General features: G+C 40.2%; 1 protein-coding gene across 12 annotated transcripts in view; it reads left to right on the top strand.

The window, feature by feature from the left end:
• SOX5 (SRY-box transcription factor 5) overlaps positions 1-19,281 on the top strand; it is an 897,303-nt gene that overhangs the window by 768,096 nt on the left and 109,926 nt on the right. For 8 of the 12 annotated variants that reach the window (XM_075898182.1, XM_075898188.1, XM_075898174.1 and 5 more), the window contains one exon: positions 4,385-4,508. In XM_075898182.1, the coding sequence (XP_075754297.1) occupies positions 4,385-4,508 (124 nt within the window). The remainder of the gene's footprint in view (positions 1-4,384; positions 4,509-19,281) is intronic. The other 4 variants (XM_075898147.1, XM_075898209.1, XM_075898138.1 and 1 more) reach the window with 1 other exon arrangement.

Here is a 19,281-nt window from a genome sequence, read left to right on the forward strand (position 1 = left end):
CCTGGTAGGGAGGGGGAGCCAAGGCAAACTCAGTGCCTCTCCCTGAGCTGCCCGCAGACAGAGCCCTGGGAATCTAAGTAATCTCCTTGGGGGTTAAATGTGATAACCCTTAGGGTGTGTCTAGACTACAGAGTTTTGTCGACAAAAGTGGACTTTTGTTGACAAAACTATACCTGCTTCTACACTACCGCTGAGTTCTGTCGACGCTGGTAAACCTCATTTTACGAGGCATAACGCCTTCTGTCGACAGAGTTCTGTCGACAGAAGGTGTTATTGCATGTAGGGTTGTGTCTAGACTACAGGGTTTTGTTGACAAAGCAGCTTGCTTTGTCGACAGAACTGGCTGTAGTCTAGACACTCTTTGTCGACAGAAGCTTTGTCGACAGTATCTGTCGACAAAACTTCTGTCGACAAAACCCTGTAGTCTAGACGTACCCTTACTGTCTCTCCTACACTCTGTCCACAACCCACCTCTGCAGGGGCTACTTCTAATAATCCAAACTTTTGAGAAGCGTCTGTTCTCTTTTCATCATATATATTGAACTTCTTTCCAAAATTACTGGTCCGAGGCCCATGAATGAAAATATCTGTGTTCTTGTCCAGTGACTTGCTAATATTATAGTTCATTATTCCCATATTCTCTCATCTTTTCCTTACTAAGATTCCAAGTATTTCATATCTTTTGATAGACACATTGAGTTCCATTGAGGAGGAAAAGGGTACTGGGACAAAGAAAAAGAATGATTGCTAACTTTGAAAATAAACCACCTCAGTTAATATAACTTATTAACTTCCCCTTTAGGTTATTTAATTTACTTATTTCATTTTTTTCTCATTCTGTCCCCCATCTGTGATAGAAAATGCAAATACTGATACATTGCATAAAAGTATAAATGGAACAAACCTTAAAAGGAAGGGTTATATGGAGGTGAAGTGGCAGAGAAGGGGATGCAAAGTTATGCTGAGTGAGAATTAAGAAAACCTTCATTCCATGCATACATCAACTAATATTCTGTATATTCTATATATGCTAAAATAAAGGTATTTTAGGTATGTTTTAAGAGAGTGCTTAAAAATTGTATTGGGATTATTTGATGTATCATAGGTTTTTTCTTTACTGCCAGTCCAATGGTATATAGCTCAGAATGACAGAACAAATAAAACTAACATACATTAAGCAGCTCTAAATATGGCAACAAATATCTTTTTTCTGCATTTTAATGTCATGACTTCAGTATCCAGTATCTCGGGATTTTCCAGGGTAGGAAGCAAGTACCATGAGTCATATTGAAAAGCTAGGAATCTTCTTTCCAAAGGTTTTGAAATACCCATTTCTAGCTGTGTGGCATTACATGTATCAGGTTTGTTTTGATGGAGGCAATTCTAGTCAGGGTGGATTGCAGGGAAAGGTTGCTGAGGGTTTTTTTTAATTGGGTTCTTTGTAGGTGTCTTATAGTTAGTGGTTTAGAAACTGTGAGTGAATCTTGGGGCAGATAAACAAGTGGGCAGAGTGAAGATGAAGAGGTAAAAGATGCATAATTGCAGTTCATCACATGACTTTGCAACATTCCTGTATAATCGATTATATAATGCAATAGTAGTTCTGGAAACCTGAAAAGTGGTGCACCATTATAAGATAGATTGCAAAGCTACGTGATACATTGAGAAGTCACGTGATGATATTTATATTGCAGCAACATCTAAAGATCTTAGGATAGAGACTGCATGTGTAGGGCACTATAAGAAAATGTATATGAACGATCCATAGGACATTCCAGCTTTAAAATGAATGGGAATTTTGATATTGACTTTGGAAGTCTGGATATAACTTATCGTCCCTCCCCTGGGGAACATACACCTAAGAAGTCACCTATGAGTGGTCAGGAGAGAAGACACTATCAAGGGTACAGACTTGTATAAAAGTGTTATGTACATATAAATGTGTGCATTTACTTTCATTATCTTTATACATAAGGCAAGGTCTGAAACTAGCACTGAATTGGGGTCAGCTTCAGTAGAAAAGGAACCATCTGAGAAATTGTTATTAAACAATTGTAAATAACAAGGCATTGGTTTAAAAATTTTAAAGAAAACCTTAAAGAGAAAAAACTGAAAAGGGAGGGTCTGAATTATCTACAATTTTAAAAAGTTGTATCCTAGCAACAGTATTTAACAATAAACATATATTGTATAAAAGTTAAAATGCAGTAGTTAAATGAGACATAGGAAGGGTTAGTCATAATATATGCATTTTTATATTGTATCAAGTAATCTGATTTAAAATGAAATAATATTTGCACTTATTTTTGGGAGGAAATGAAATGCAGATATTTGGTGCTACATATATTCCAGGTTGGAATGGAAATTACATTGTTTTGACTGGGTTATTTCTGTATCCATGCAAACCATCCTCACCTCTCCGCTGTTTTTAACCCCCTTTATAAAAGTACAGTTGTATCAGAGGGTTCTAAGGCCCCCTTACAGGGCGTACTTAGGAGGGAGAATTTGAAAAAGAAAATGTGACAGCCAGTTTTGAGAATGAAGGGCATTTTCCTGGTAGACATTTTTAGTGCAGTGTTTTGCTAGCATATCAGGCAGTCATTTGGAATCAAGTGCAGACTTGTGCTACGTTGTTGGGGCTTGGCAATGACAATTTTGTGTGTGTGTGTGGCGCTTTGGTTATATTAGCCCTGGAGGCAGAGTTAACACTTGCAATGGGACAAGAGTATTTGCAGTCATCAGAGAACTTTGCAGTCAGCTTCAATAACATCACTCCATTTTTTCGCCTTTTTTTTTTAACTTTTTTTTTTTTTTTTTTTGGCAGCAAAGCTCTTAGTAGAACCATCTGTCTTTCTATTAGTGTTTTTGAGTCCTGTTTTGAAGCTTCTTTGCTTGGCAAAGTCACTTTCATCCTTGGAAACCATTTTAAAAAAAAAGTTCCATGGCTTCTTGCCGAAGAAGAGTACTATGCAAAAATTCCACACGGCTGTTCATTTTTGTTCTAAAAGAATACAGTTACTTTGTCTTAAAGAAATATCAAGGCAGAAATGGGACAATTCCAGACTGAATGTAAGGAGGAAGAAATAGAATTTTATATTTTCTCTCTCTCAAAATCCAAATATGCCTTTATAACTATCAACAAGGAGAGTAAAATAACAGCCAGAATGAAGTGAGTTAACACAGTGATTGGTGCTACATCTAGCATAGCTTTAGTCTTGAGTTCAGTCTCTAGCTGCAACAATTTCTAACCAATACATCTTGTGAGCTTCACCTAACAGGATATCCCAGGCTGTAAAGGTGCAATATCTGCACACACAGTCACCATCATTCTTAACACTGTATACATCACACCATGAACCAAATTTTAATTTATAACAGCCTATCTGTATCTCTTACGCATCTGTGCCACATTTCTGTGGTCTGTCTTGATGACCTCTCTTGTAAGGTTTTCTCGGTCATCCTTACTTTTACTGACTGTTCTCCTGAAAGGCAAAGCTTTCATTTATTAGCATCTTTTTTGTTGTTGTTATTGTTAAAACCAGTCATTCTGCTGATGACTTAAGTTACTAAATGGTTTGCTCCTCTTCTACAAGATATGTGAAAACAACATTCTGACCATTTGTAGTACTCAAAAATGCTGTTAAAACATTGTAAAAGTAGTAGTGTTAGCTGTTGTGTTATGGCGAATTTCTGATGTGAATGACCGCTTTCTGTCTGCCTAAAGTCTCCTTTAGTTTCACTTGCATTATAATAGTCTTCATTTCCTGCCCTACACTTTTGTGTAGCATTGCTGTGCAAAGTGAAACAGCAGACGCTCAAGGCGTGGCTGCATTTCACGTGTGAGCAAAGTATTTTGGTTGTGTTTGTGGCCTTTTCTGAGAGCATGTCTGTGTATGCATATATGTGTGTGTGTAATGTATACATATACACGTATATCCCAACACACACGTATGTCTTTCATATTTGAAAAGTGTTTAGAATCATTTCATTTGGGATGAAAGGTGCTATGTATATGATTGTAATTTTGGAGCACTGTGATAGAGAAGATAGATAAAAACTGCAGCCATGGTTGTTAAGATATTATGGTTTGGGGGGAAATAATTGAAATGAAATATAAGTGTGCCTTTAGTGGCAGGGCATGTTGTAATTAACACAGCTGAACTGTTGATGTTATTGGAACCCCCTCACAACATAGGAGGATACTCTTAGTCCCGTGTTGTCCAACCAGTTTTGAAGCACCCACACTCAACCGTCCAATAAGCCACACGTGGCTAGTGGCTAGCATGTTGGACACCATGGCTCTAGCCTGAAGCCATAAATAAATAAATACACAAGCGTGATCTCCAGAAGATTTTCCAGGTTTGATTTCCCTCCTTCTGTTCAGCAGGTTCAAGGTCAGCTGCCTCCATTGATGATTCCAGTGTTCCCTCCAGACCAACGAACCCTAGCAGCAGCTGCTCAGCAAGGATTCCTCCTTCCTCCTGGTTTCAGCTACAAGGCAGGATGCAGTAAGTCCTGTAGATTTTCCAGCTGAAAGTGGGAAGAGGGCAGAGTTTTAAACCAGGTTGTCCCATAGTTATGCTGAACTAAGTCACTAGATCAGATATATCGCTGCTACTGCCTTGAGGTGACAGACCCACCTAGCTGAATTTAGGATTTATAGAATAGTGTGAGAATAGATTTGCCAGGAAATCTCTTACATGTTCACTGATGTAATGGCCAAGAATTTCAGAATTTGCTAGTGAATGTGGGTGTGCACCTTGAAGGGTCCTGATTTTCATAGGATATGTGCTCAGCCCTTTCTGAAAATCCCTTTACAGTGTGTCAAGTTGGGCACTGACCATCACTATTTACTTTTGAAATTCTTGACTATGTTGTACAGTGAACACGCTCATTGGCACACACAGATACTTCTCTTTCAATCTAAAGAGGAAGTTGTTTAAAATGGCCCAATAAATTTCAACACTATAGTAGGGAAGTATATTTTTTCCTCTAGCAGCCTGCTTGCTTTTTATTAACTAAGGGCCTATTCTACCCTCTTTTTACAAACAGAACTTACATTCATCTCTACGGGAGTTCTGTACAAAGATCAAGGATAGCATATGTCTCTCAATTTGATGGACTAACACAAAGCATAAGTATATTTTACAAGAGTCTAAGACTAAAAACTGTGTAACATCTTTTAAATCTTTGAAAGCTTTATTGTCACTACCGGATCCTGATTTTTTTTAACAGTTTTATTTAAGTTTTCCATAGGATCTCTTGTTCCTGTCAACAAAATAAGAATAAATATAGGTTAAAAATAAATCAGTAATCTCCCTTTCATTGAATTGATTGAGCTTCAGCATAAATTCTATAAACCTTGTTTCATGCATTTGTGCTTATCTAACTCTATTGACATCAGTTTCCTATCTTGTTATCTAAGACTTGCTTGTTTTACCATTCTCTCTCTTTAGTGTCTCTGTTTAGCTTTATTATGTCCGCATCACTGTATCCATCTGTATCATTGACTAACTCATGAATTCGTCAATTGTTTCTGGTTAGGCAGCGCTCGCCAGTGGAGCGGTTTATTAAATTTTGAATGCAAAGAGACTGTGTGGTGATACTTTTCATCCCGCCATTTGAGATGCTTTTGTTTTTCTAACTTTATAGATCCAGTATAAGGTTTCTGTGGGCAAAGTTCCCTTTCCCTTTGGTCATCACCCATCATCTTGGTGTACTATAGTCTGTTATCAGTACTGAGAAATCATTGTTCAAAGCACTTCACCTCACTCAGCAGCTGCAGTGCCAACGCATGGGCTCCTTCACTTCTTCCAGTGATTTCACGCCCACTTGTTCTCAAATGGGAGAAATAGTGATTCACATTGCAGAATATGTAACCGAAAGCCACATTGAATATGAATGCTACCATAACTGTAGGCCTGGAAAAGGTCAAGAAAACACCCCATTAGACGTATCTGGCAGATTACATTAGTTCCGTGTTAATGAAGTCTGACTTGGAGAGGGTTTTCTTCTAACTGTTAGTAAATTAACAGTAGGATAGTCACATAGTACCTCACATCCATGAAGTTCATATGACATCACATATTTTTGTAACCTTGGAAATGAAAAAAACTGAACAATGTTGCCGCTGCTCCTGGCAATAAGGCTTGAAATTAACAGCATGCCAAGGTCTAAGACTGAGCAGAAGCCAGTGGAAAAAGACAGCTCTCTGTTTGCTGATTCCCTGGCATGTTTGACTGAGTTTGAATGAGAAGCTGAAGGGAAGTGATCGGTAGTCCAAAGGATTTTTTTCTCACAATTTAATGTAAACAAGGACATATATTGGTCCAGCTATATCTGGAAAGCTTGTAGCAATGAAAAACACAGCATCCTTGAAAAATGTAGTATGCTTCTATCAAGTAATAGGGGTTTTTTTTGACAGGCAATTAAAACAACTTCCCTTTTCTATCCATCTCTTCTCCATTTTTGTCAGTTGTAATGGTAAAGCATGATAAACAACAGACAAAATTTTAGGTAAAATTTTCAAAAGTGTTCAAGTGACTTAAGAATCTGCATTCAATTTTCAAGTGTCCTAGGCCCTTGGCAGCATAAGTCCCACTGACTTTCACAAAGACTTAGGATCCCAGTAACCAGATTTTCAAAGTTATTTCTGGGCATCTAAAAATGCAGACAGGTGCCAAATGGGATTTTTCAAAACAGCCTAAGACGGTTATGTGCCTAACTTCCACTGATTTCCATGTTAGGCGTTACCTGCTTAGATACTTGAAAATCTCAACTAAGTACCCATCTACATTTTTAGGCACATCAAATGCCTTTGAAAAATCTAGCCCCGTTTTCTAAGTAACTTTAGAAAATGGAACTTAAGTTCCTAAGTCATTGAGGTACTTTTGAAAATGTTAATCTTCAAGCTTGAGCTGAATGTGTTTCATGAAAATTTTACAAGACTGATGTATAGACTTCCCAAGTGACAATTCTATTACTTACTAGCTTTCATAACTTGCATTTAGGAATGAAAAACTGCATGAGACTCTTAGTTCTATTGACAAACAGGTAAGAACCCCATGCTAGCAAGTTTCATATAACATTTACTCACAAATGGGGAATTTATAGATGGGGGGCAAGGAGTTTTATCTAGATAAAAAGCGGGGCTACATTTTCAAAAAGGGATTAGTGATTTTGGGTGCCTTGATTATTGTTGGTTGCCAAGTTTGAGACAGCTGGAAAGTGCCCAGTTTTCAGAAGCTTCTGTGGCCTGCTCTCTGAAAGTCAGGCCTCCTTAAAGGCTCTCAAGTTGGGACATCCAATAATGAAGGCATCCCAAATCACCACTCACTTTTTGAAAGTTAAAGCCCAACATATTGCAAAAAAGACCTTAGATTACTGAGCTGAGAAGACATATCAGTATCTTATTCAGTACAACTACTTGTTTCATTCAACTTGTTTCATTGCTTTCCTTTTTTTTTCTCTTGGCCAACAGAAGTGCCTGGTTTTCTGGAGTTTATCTGTTTCTCCCATTAGCTTCAGTGAGAATTATATGGTCAAATTCATTAGCCAGCCCTTTAAAATCGTTTACCCCAGAGGACTAACTGCTTTCTGGGGAGGGAGGAGTCATTTTGGTGAGAAAAATACTATTTTCTAATTTCTACTTCCTTCTTGAAATTCACTGAAGAGCTGCTGTGACATGCTATTGTAAAAGGAGCGTATCCACTGTAGATTGGCTGTCTGATTAGTATGGTATTCTGGTGTGATGAGATATTAATACCAATATAATGATAATTCACTAATATCTAGTATTTTTATCCATGGGTCTCAAAGTACTTTGCAAAAAGTATGTGATATGATCATTCCTATTTTACAGAGGGTTAAACTGAGGCAGGAAGATTAAGTGATTTGCCCAAGGTGAGATGGCAGAACAGATTATCAAACCCATGTTTCCTGACTTCTAGTTCAAGGCACTACGTGTATCTCTTTCCTTTATCTTCCTAAAAAATGGGATGGCTTGTTTTGTTGTGTTTTTTTTAACAGATGGTTTTATTTAATAATGGATCATCTAAACAAGTTGATACTTCCTCTTCTTTCTCTACGGCATATTGTGTAGTGGTAAAGTTGGCAGAAAGAAGCATGAAGTTTTTGGACTTGAATAAAAATCTTCTAGTAGTATTGGATTTGTAATAAGAAAATTAAGCAGAATTCTTGATCCATGGCTCTGGTTGCTATCTGGCCTCCCTACCTAGCTTCTAGTGTGATTGCTTAAAATGTTTGATATTATTATTTATAACCAAAGTAGTTGTTTCTTAGTAGAAAAAGAAGTTGCTGATGTGCCAAGGTGAGAATACACTGTTCATGAATTTCTCCATGAATAGCAGTAAAAATAATGGCTATTCATTAGTCATCTCTTTGCTAAACATTTCAAGTTTATTATAAAAAATTGAAATCCTAAAATATTGTGTGCATGATATCTGCTTTTGATGGATAATGAAACACCATCTATATGTAGGATGAGAAATAAAAACAATTGCTGTCAACAACAATTACTAATGAACCCCAGGAGGGAGGGGGACTAAAGCCTGAGCCAACCCTAGCCCCTTGTCCCAGGGAGAAGCCAAAGCCGAGGGCTTCAGCCCTATGTTTGAGGCTAGTAATCTAAACCCTGGTGGTGCGTGGGCTTCAGCTTTGCATCCAACAAATCGAATGCTTGCCATGGCGACCCCATCAAAAGAGTGTTGCAACCCACTGCCCTTGTGGACTGAGCCAGGCCCACCAACAAGTAGGGGGAAAAGAGGGCCAGTTTTCCTAGGGCCTAGCAATTCAAAAGAGCTACTGCAGGGATGGTGGTGGCAGTTGGTGCACTGGGCCCTTAAATTGCTGCTAGAGTGCTTCATGGTGCACTTTGGGCAGTGCTAAGGCCTGGGGTGGGAGGGACCATGGCGCACTCTGGGTGGCACTAAGGTCTGGTGGGGAGGGGCCCTTATGTGTGCCAGGCAATGCTGAAGGCTGGGTGCCCACAGTTCCACCCCTTCTGGGAGTGCAAAGCAGCCCCCCCCCCCAACCTCACCCAGGGGCTCAGCAAGTCTCCTTGGACTGAGCGCAGGGATAAGAGCCAAACTTCTCCTCCTCTAATGTAGTGGAAAAACTCTTGATCACTGCCACACAGGTGTGCTGTGTGATTTTAAGCAACTCATTTAAACTTTCTGACTTTCCCTACACTGTACCCTTTAACCTTAAAATATCCTACTATTACTATCACTAGGTCAGATTCACTGGTGATACAGTGAATCATCCAGCATTCTGCTAATCGGAAAACTTCGTTAATCGGCAGTGCCCGCAGCCACCGTGTCTTCAGGCACGCATACCTGATTCCCCTCTGTCCTGCTGGCCATTGCAGGGCTTCTGACAGGTGACACTGCTGGCTGATGTCATCAGCAGGTGCCTCCTTCCCCATCAGCCTACCTCGAGCTGTTGGGAGCTGGATCTGCAGATTGCGGGTCGGAACAGAGCAATAAATTTTGTTATGTGGCACATTCAATCAACTGGCAACCTCCATTCTCCATGAGTGCTGGATAACAGAGCTTTCACTGTACCAAGTATAGGAGCGCCCGTGTGGTTGAAGTACTTATGGTTCCAGCATTTCAGCTGCTGTGGGGGAAATCCTAACCCCGTTGAAGTCAAGGGACTTTTAATATTGACTTTGTTAGACCCAGGAGTTGCCCCCTGTTGTGTGGATCAGCATGGAGCAAAGTTACACATGATGGCAGTTAAAGTGCTGGTGGGCATTGGGATATTCATTTAGAGGATCATTTAATTGGTGCTTGTAAAGTGCTTTGAAAATATAAAACATGATGTAAGTGCAAAGTGATAAGATGTGAAATGTTGCTGTGTTCTATCTAAAAGTTGTTGCATTACACTTCAGAAGTGGCTTCTTTTCCATGGTGAACAAAATGTTCCTTCTTGTATGCATAGATTTGTATTTAGAGAGCTAACTTGTTACTCCCCTTAAGTTAACTGAGAATGAGGGTAGGGGAATCACCCTCTTCATTTTTTGTAAGTCACATGTAAAGTCCACAGAGAATCCAAAGCCTTGTGCTTGTCAGAGCAGAGGAGCTTCTGCTGGGGGAGACGCTTGCAAAAAAGGGTAAGCAGATATAACAGCATTTCCCCAACAAACCTAAGGAGCAGAAGGGTCTCAGGCAGATTGCCTTCTAGTACTCCCTTTGAGACAGCGTGGTTCTGTGATACCCTTTAGTGTGGGGTTCCCTGACAGCTATAATATATACCCCATACTTTTTAAAGAACATTGAGATCCTTCAAAATAAAAGGTGAGTTTTAGGAGAGTTTTTCCCCTTTGCTGCTTTGTTTTTGTTTTCAAAAACCTTCACCTGTGTGGTGACGGTTTTTGGAAAAGAAAAGAAAAATGTTGAAAAGCCTATGACACTAACATTTTACATGGCACTCCCGCCCCCCACCTTATTACTGAAGCAATCCAGTGTGAAAAATGCTTCTAGCTTGGTGGGTCAACAACATTCAGTGTTCTAATGTGAAGTGCATGTGACACTTTGAATTATATGTGGGGATTTTTTTTTCCAGTTTTCTTTTCAGAAATGGTTGAAGAGCTGATTTGCTACCAAATATGTTTTCCAGGTCATTCACTAATTCTTAGGAAGTCCCTAGGTGGTGTTCTACTTGCTGGTCCTCTTGTTATTTTTATAGCCACATGCCAAATTTTGGAAACAAAAACTCTTTTTCTTTTTCTTTGCCCTTTCTTCCCTCCCCCTATGGAAAATTTGTTGTAACAAATCACATTGTGTTCCCAGTCAGATGTCATCCACTTAGGTTTTTTGGAAAGCACTTTAATTACATCTTCAACCATATCAAATTTGGGGGAAAATGTGACTATACAGTAGGTATATTGTATGATTGTTACATATCAGCTCACTGCAGCTGGAAATTTCCTAAATAATATAAGCACACAAAGTTATTGATGAAATATCTAATTACGCCTTAAAATAGGCATAAATATGTGAGAAGGTGGACAAGCCAAGCCTAATAAAATTAAAATATGCTGAATTTACTGTTCCTCCATTTTCTGAGCAATATTCCCCCTCCCACCAATAAAAATGAAACTCTCAGTTAATTGGTTCCTCATACAGTACAATAAAATTAATGTTTAGGAGTTAAATACCATAAACTTCCTTGGGCATATTTGCTGATGTGTCTCTGTTTTTTAGTAAGTCACATGTTTCATTGTTTAATGGAGTATCATGTGGGCTGCACTGTTAGTCTCTCTTATATGCAGTGTCCATGTGTCTGGCTTCTAAAGAGACTGCATGCTAATTTCTGATTTAACTGTGTCAGCTGACATACAGGTCAGTGACAACCACCAAATCACAAGAAAAGAAAATTGACATGGTACGCTTTCATCCGAATAACAAAAATAGGAACCATGTGTTGTCAGGACCACATACTGTAGTTTCTTTGTAGGGCCGTTAATCATCTTTTAAAGCTACTGTTTGCGCTTTGAAAAAGAAGGATCATATGACTAAACCCTCATCTTCCCTTCACCCAAACTAAGAAAAACAATGATACAACTGTGGATTGGCACAGCAAGAATTCGGTACTTTCTGGTAAAACGTGTGCCTAGCATGCTACATGAGCATGTGTCACTGCTGTAGGGTTAGAAGTCTCAGAGAGGCAGCCGTGTCAGTCTGTAACCTAAAAAAAAAGCTTAAAAAATGAGAGGTCCTGTAGCGCCTTAGAAACTAACAAAAAATATAGTTAGTATCATGAGCTTTCATGGGCACAACCCACTTCTTCAGATGACAAATATGGAGCAAGAGGCAGAGAGGGTCAATTATAAAGCAGATAAAGAAAGGAGAGGGGGAGGAGAAGGAAAGAAAAGAAAAAACCCTCTCAATTAAAATGTCTGTGCTAGATCAGGCTAATAGAGTGGGCTGTAAGGATCTGATGCTTAACTTTTGATACCATTTGGGTGTTGAATATAACAGTCCATCCAAGAGATGCCTTTGTTCAGTCCTTGATTAAATGTGTTAAATTTGCATAGGAAGGCCAGTTCCACAGTTTCTGTCTCTGGTTGGTTCTTTCTTTATTTTGTAAGAGAATGACCACTTTTAGATCCCTTAGTGAGTGTCCGGGCAAGTTAAAATGTTCCCCAACAGGTTTCTGTGTGTTACCATTTCGAATATCTGATTTGTGCCCATTAATTTTTTCTCTTAGGGTATGTCTACACTACCCTCCTAATTCGAACTAGGAGGGTAATGTAGGCATACCGCACTTGCAAATGAAGCCCGGGATTTGAATTTCCCGGGCTTCATTTGCATAAGCCGGGCGCCGCCATTTTTAAATCCCGGCTAGTTCGAACCCCGTGCCGCGCGGCTACAAGCGGCACGGAGTAGCTAGTTCGGATTAGGCTTCTAATCCAAACTAGCTGTACTCCTCGTGGAATGAGGAGTTCGAACTAGCCGGGGTTCGAACTAGCCGGGATTTAAAAATGGCGGCGCCCGGCTTATGCAAATGAAGCCCGGGAAATTCAAATCCCGGGCTTCATTTGCAAGTGCGGTATGCCTGCATTACCCCGCTAGTTCGAACTAGCGGGGTAGTGTAGACATACCCTTAGGGACTAAGGCTATAGGGTTGGACACTGAACTAAAAGTATATTGATGAAGAACAACAAAAAAGAGTGTTTTCTAGTTTCAAGAAAAATTGCCAGATCTGTGGTATTGGGGGAGCCTCTCATAGTAACTTGAATAAATCTGAACTGGAGAGGGAAAATAGTGACTTCTGTCATTGGCTGCAATTCAATTCTGCGCCCAGAATGGGTGCCTGAAATTCGGTCCCTGTGAACAAGTCTACAGCAAGCCCACCGCAGAGTGTCCAAGCCCGTTTTGACAGACTTGGGCTAGTGGGTCTGTGCTAGCTCTCTAAAATAGCGATTTTCTCTAGACAGTACGTAAAAGTTATGGCTCAGACTGGAGTTTGGGCTTTGGGAACCCTCCACCCACCCAAGCTTCGGAACCAGAGCCCCTGCCCAAGTCACAACTTCAAAGTACTGTCGACGTGGCTGTTTTAGAAAACTAGCATCAGCCCCGCTGGCCTGAGTCTGTTGACCTGGACTGAGAGATGTGCTGCCATGGGCCATGTGGACGTACCTGATAGCTAGATTTGAGCATCTCAGCAAAGGTACATGCCCTCTAAAAATTACACAACCCAACCCTGTGGTAGCAAGTGACAGAGCCCAAGTCTTCAAATTCCGGCTCATGCTCCGGCACAAAAAAGAGCAAGGTAGGCATTCCCTCTTAGGCTGGGAAGCAGGAGTGAGTCTCAGCACAAGTTCCAGCCTGAGTGGGAATGTCTGCACTGTTGTTTTTAGCACCAGATCACAAACCCTGTTAGAGAGAGAGAGGGAGAGTGTGTGTGTATGTGGACTCGGGCTTTTTTTTAATGTTTGCTGATTTTTTTCTTTCCCCCCCCTGTTTTTATTCCTGCTTCCAGTCGTCCTCATTTTCCCACTTTTTTTGCCAATAAAGGAGGAGGGTGTGGGACAATAATAAACTTAAAAACCAAAAGGCTAAATGGTCCACTTTCCAATTAAAAAAAATTGTAGCAAAAAAATCAAAACATTGATGAAAGGCCAAATTTAATGAAAACCTATTTCATGAAAATGTTTCAAGCAGTTTCAGTTGCCTTTTGCAACTATACAGAATCCTGACAAAAGCTTATAATGTAAAGTTAATGCATAGTAGGACTTCCATACTGAATAACTAAGGCTGCGTGTCTATCATGTATGTCATGGAAGTCAGGGATTCCATGCCTTGCTGTGACCTCTATCACTTCTGCAGCGACATGTGTGTGGCTGCCCGAAGCAGCTCCATAGCCAGTCACAGTAGCTGCTGCTGGAGTAGGCCTAAGGCCAGCCTCACCAACTGCTCCTCGGGCAGCCCCAGGCAGCTGGCCCTGGGGACCAACCAAGCAGTGGCCCGTTCAGCTGGTCCTGGATGCCTAAGCAGTGGTCCAGAGGCAACTGGAGCAGCAGCTGGAACATTGGCCCTGGAGGTGGCTGGAGCAGCAGCTATTCCTGTAGACTGCAGGTCTAAAGCGCTTGTAGCCTATAAGAAGACAGGACACTAGAAGAGATTACAGAATAGAAGAAAATAAAAGAATGGGGTGAGAGAGAAAGAAGAAATAAATGAAAAAGGTGTTATTTAAAAATCATGGTAGTTATTAACGCCATGTCTACAGTGCACAGAAGATCAGCACTGCCTCATTCTGTCTTCCAGAGTTTGATTTAGCGGGTCTAGTAAAGACCCATTAATTTGAACTGAGAGGGCTCCCCCATTGTCACGGATAGACCTGCTTCTCACGAGTGAAGGAAACCAATGGGAGTGTTTGCTCCCATCAACCTCCTGCCATGTGGATGGCACAAAAACGCAATTTAAGATACGTTGACTCTAGCTAAGTAATTAACATAGCTGGAGTTGCATATTTTAAGTCGACCTTCCCCTTACACCTGGCCTAAGGAATTTTCTTTTAAATTACAAAATGTGTCATAAAATCTTTTAAAAAATTAGACCTTTGATAAAATATTCAAAAGCAGTTAAGCTATTTCAGACCCTATGCCTCATTTTCAAAAGTGACATAAGCAATTAGGGACCTGAGTCTCTTTTGAAACTTAACAGGACTCATTTTCAAAAGTGACTTAGATGTACAGGGACCTATGTCTCACTGAAAGCCAGTGGAGACTTATGCTCCTGGGTCATGAAGGTGCTTTTGAAAAATTTACCCTACATGTTTTTAAAGAAAACACTGAATTCATATCCAGAGATCCTTGCGCTTTCTGCTTCCATGGTTCTCCATGCTCTCACAGTTCTCATCTTCTGCCAGCTTCTTCATATTTTGAAAATAAATTACACTCTATAAAACTGGAACCAATCTCAGCACTTTGGCCACTGATTAGTCTCCCAAGGTTGCTTCTGCAGCTGTTTGCAAATCAGAAGATCTGTTTCAGTGTCTGTGCATCAGCCAGAGCAACTTCCCCACATACTTTGCTGTACCACACAAGCCACCCTAGCTCCCTCCCCCCCCCCCACACACACATTCTCTCCCCAACCAAGTCCATCCTCACTTGCCTGCTCCTTGATTGATTCCTCTTTCAGATCACTCTGTAGTCCTGTATTCCCCCCCCCATACATCTCTTCTCCCTCCTCACCCCCTTTTCCACAAACCCTGAAGTTATCCTCTGAAGGATGTTGCTACAATCTGCACTCCCAGACTCCCAAATCTTGAGTCCATACTGTGCCCTCCATAATCTTGTAAACCCCCCTTCATCACTCACACGTCTCATACATCCCTCTCTCATGCCTATCACCGCTAGAGATGTGCTCTCTCTCTTGGTCTCGCTTATCCTACATATCTTTCCCGGAGTTACATTATTTATCTATGTAGTGTAGGTGAGAAATAAATATATTTGCAGTGAAATTAGCAGGTAATCTTTATCATTTCTACTTTTTCTCTTAAGGTGCAAATTCCAACCCTGACTCCATTCCAGAACCTTCATTCTGGTTTACGTAAAACAAAACAAACAAAGAAACTTCACAAAACAAAACTCTCTGAATTGTAGCTGATAGTTTGGAACTGAAAGGAGCCTCCCAAAATTCTGTATTTTTACTGTTGTCTAAAAGATAAAGAGGGAGACTAATTCTTTCCTGATTGTAATACAGCAGTTGGTAATGTTTTTTGATTGGCTTTGGTATAATACTATTGTTTGAAAGTGGATAGTTTGAGTAGTACAAGTTTATGAATGGATGGGAAATAGCTGTTTCGAATAGCAGGCTATCTTGTTTCACATTCCTAAAAAGTTCCCAGCACTTGGGAAAAGGCCCGTTTAGATCTAAAAATAAGACCTTTACTGAAGCATTAATAAAATGCTTAAGAAATGCATTTCCCTATACAACTGCTCAGACAAATCTAAATGCCAATTCTGGAGAAATGTTAAGAGCAACTCAGTGAAGCAATGTGGACTAGAGAGACAGTGTGGTCCGGGGGAGCAGGTATTGGGTTTTGAGTTCAATGATCTAGGTTTTGTTCTGATTTCTGACATACTGTGTAACGTTCACTGGCCAAGTCACTTCCCCTCTCTTATTTTCCCCTTCCACTCTGTTTGGTTTGCCTTTTTTTAAGGGACAGAGACAGGCTCTTGCTATATGTGTGTGCAGTTCTTAGCACAATTAAATCTGCTCATTACTAGGGATGTTAAATATAAATGAATTAACTAATCGAATAGTCGATGGGTTGATTAGTCTGTAAGAGTCCTTCATCTTCAAACTGTAGCAAGAGCCCTGCCGGACTCTTGCTACAATTCAAAAGCAGAATCCCTGCAGGGAGCGCAGGGGCAGCTGGGGAGTCCCCCGCTGGTCCCATGGTCCCTGTGGGGCTTCCTTCTGAAATGTACAAAAGTCCCACCAGGGCTCTTGTACATTTCAAAGGTTGAGGTGCCGCAGGGAGCGCAGGGCCAGTGGGGACTCACCCATTGGCCCATCGCTCCCTGTGGCGCCTCGGCTTTTGAAATGTACAAGAGCCCCATTTCATAAGGAAGCCCCACAGAGAGCATGGGACCAGCAGGGGACTCCCCTGCTGGCCTCGCACTCCCTGCAGGGTTTCCATTTTTGAACTGTAGCAAGAGACCAGTGGGGTTCTTCTACATTTCAAAAGCAGAATCACAGCAGAGGTGGCACAAGTGGAGACTGCTTCAATCCCCCCTTGTGCCGTTTCCCACTGTCTCTCTACCTACCCTGCCCCCCAGGGAGACAGTGCTGGGGAGAACCAGCTTTTAAGCTGGCTCCCCCCAGCACCGGCTCCTGCTCCTTCTCCCTCTCCCCCGCTGCCTCTCTTTGATGGAGGCAGCATGGGACAGCATCACTAGTCGACTGTCCGATTAACTTCTGCATATTGGATAGTCGATTAGTTGCTTACATCTCTATTCAATACTGTACGGGGTTGAAACTTTCCCATCTTTCTTAAATTAGCTCAGTTGAAATAATGGGAGTATAAGAATAGACTAGCCACAGGAGTTGCAATGGTGGGAAATCTTATAACAAACAAAAGCCTACAATAAGTACACAAAGGCTACTTCTCTTAATAAAAGAAATTTTTAAATCCCAGGGCATAATGGTAGGAAGACACAGTAACATTGAAGTAACAGAAAATTGTGTTTTCCAGAAGATTCACAGTAGGGCCGCAAAAACTTTCTAAACTTCGTTGTATATGTATTGTTCTTAAAAATTGTTTTGGGGTCCTGGAACTGTATCAACAACCAATAATCATAATGACCATGGAATCATGGAGTACACAAGATCCTGGCACACACAAATTTTAGTGTTTTGAGAAGTTCACTTGAATGCACATCAGTATTCATTGCTCTCCTCTTTGGAACTGAGGAAAAAATAATTTTGGTTTCTTTTATGGCTGGCACTTGCCCAATCTATCCATTTCTAGAAAGAAGTCATTCAGAATGAAACTGGAATTTTCCTTTGAGGTTCTTGTGGTGTTGGGAGTAGCACAAAACGGTGAATGTTGAGTCTGTTATTTTTTTTGGGTGGGGGTGGGGGTTTCTTAGCTGTATTTAAGACAAGATGCTTTCATCTGTGGGTGATGGGCTAGATTAGAAAACTTGAAGTCAAAGATATTAAACAAGAAATGGAATCTTAAATGAAATTGAGGAGATACTGGAAAATGTGGAACAGTAGCATGGTGTGATTAAAAATCAAAACCAAATTAGGAAACCCTTTGTATGTTTAAAAAAAAAAAGTGTGACTAGTAGCTGGTGCAGAAATTGAGGGCTGGTCAGGATTCCTGTATTGAGTGTTGGTTCTTATACTGTTTTTGTGTCCTAGAGAAAATAATTTAGACCCCAGTTCAGCAAAGAACTTAAGTACAGTCTTAACTTTAAGTGTACACATAAGTACTATTGAAGATAAGTATGTGCTTAACTCTGTTGCTGAATAAGGGCTTTATTTTTTCTATGTCTCAGCTTACCTAATTATAAATTAGTTTAATAATACTAAGACAACTCACAGGGGAGTTGTGGGGCTTAAGTGTTTAGGAACCACTGAGATTCTTCAATAAAGTGGCTTTCCTGAAAGCAATGCCCCAAATTTTATAACACAGCCTATTTTATACTATTTTCAAAATATGAAGAGAGCTTTTCTCCCCTATTTCATGTTTCCTGGGACTTTCACTTGATGTCATCACAAATATATCATTTCATCATCATCATTGTGGCATACAGCATTCTATATGGCCTTTTAAATTACTCTGTTATCAATTTGCTCAAGAAAGTATAATCCTGGAAGGAATCTTATTGTGTCTACTTAATCAAATGAACTGCAACCTTGTAGAGTGCCTATCTAATAAAATGTTCTGTGTCCACCATGGTCTTAAATGGCTTATTCTATGCCATGCTAATCATATCTGTTAGCAGATCATTGGGCCATGCACTAATGGTTCGATGATCCTTATTAATTGAGTGGAAAGCTTTTAAACATTTTGGGCAAGGAATATAACGCATGGAACGTTTCTATTAAGCTTGCAGCTCCAACTTTCCAGTTGGTTTCATTAGTAGGTGGACAAGCATAGAATTCATTTAAGAGTCAGACATTTAAAAGCAAATCAAAAGTACCCTTTTTTACAGTGTAATACGTCTCTCCTGAGCTATTGTTTGTTGGGGAAGGGGTTGCCTTTTTTTGTTCTTTCTATTATGGACATTTTCCAATGAAAGTTGTCTGAAAGTTGTTGGTTTTTTTAACTTCTATGCAATGTCTAGCTGGCACAGTAGGACCCTAAGGTTTAGTTATCTTTGTTTTTGGTAAGAAACTAAATTAAGGTGCCAGTCCTGTAAAGGGATCCATGTGAGGGGACTTCTGACATTTGTGTGTAGTCCCTTTGATTTCACACACTTTTACCTTTTGCAGAATTGGAGTCTCCATCTGTAAAGCAAGATTGCGTCTACTGAAAGAAAATACAGAATTCAAGAGAGTGCCATTTTTATTCACTTAGATCCTAAAGTTTGATCTGTGTGCTATTTGGTTTACAAACAATGATCTCAGTTTGGTTAACTTCATATCTTGGAGCAGCCTGTAAATTTGTCCCTTTCTAATACTGTGATCTTATCAAGGTTGCACTGTTCTCCTTTTCTATTTCTTTCTCTTTTTAAATTTTTTTTTTAAGTGCAGCCCTCTGATCAGTGTGCACTTTTTTTTCCATTTCCCT

This window comes from Pelodiscus sinensis, chromosome 1 (assembly GCF_049634645.1).
Source record: "Pelodiscus sinensis isolate JC-2024 chromosome 1, ASM4963464v1, whole genome shotgun sequence".
NCBI lineage: Eukaryota > Metazoa > Chordata > Testudines > Trionychidae > Pelodiscus > Pelodiscus sinensis.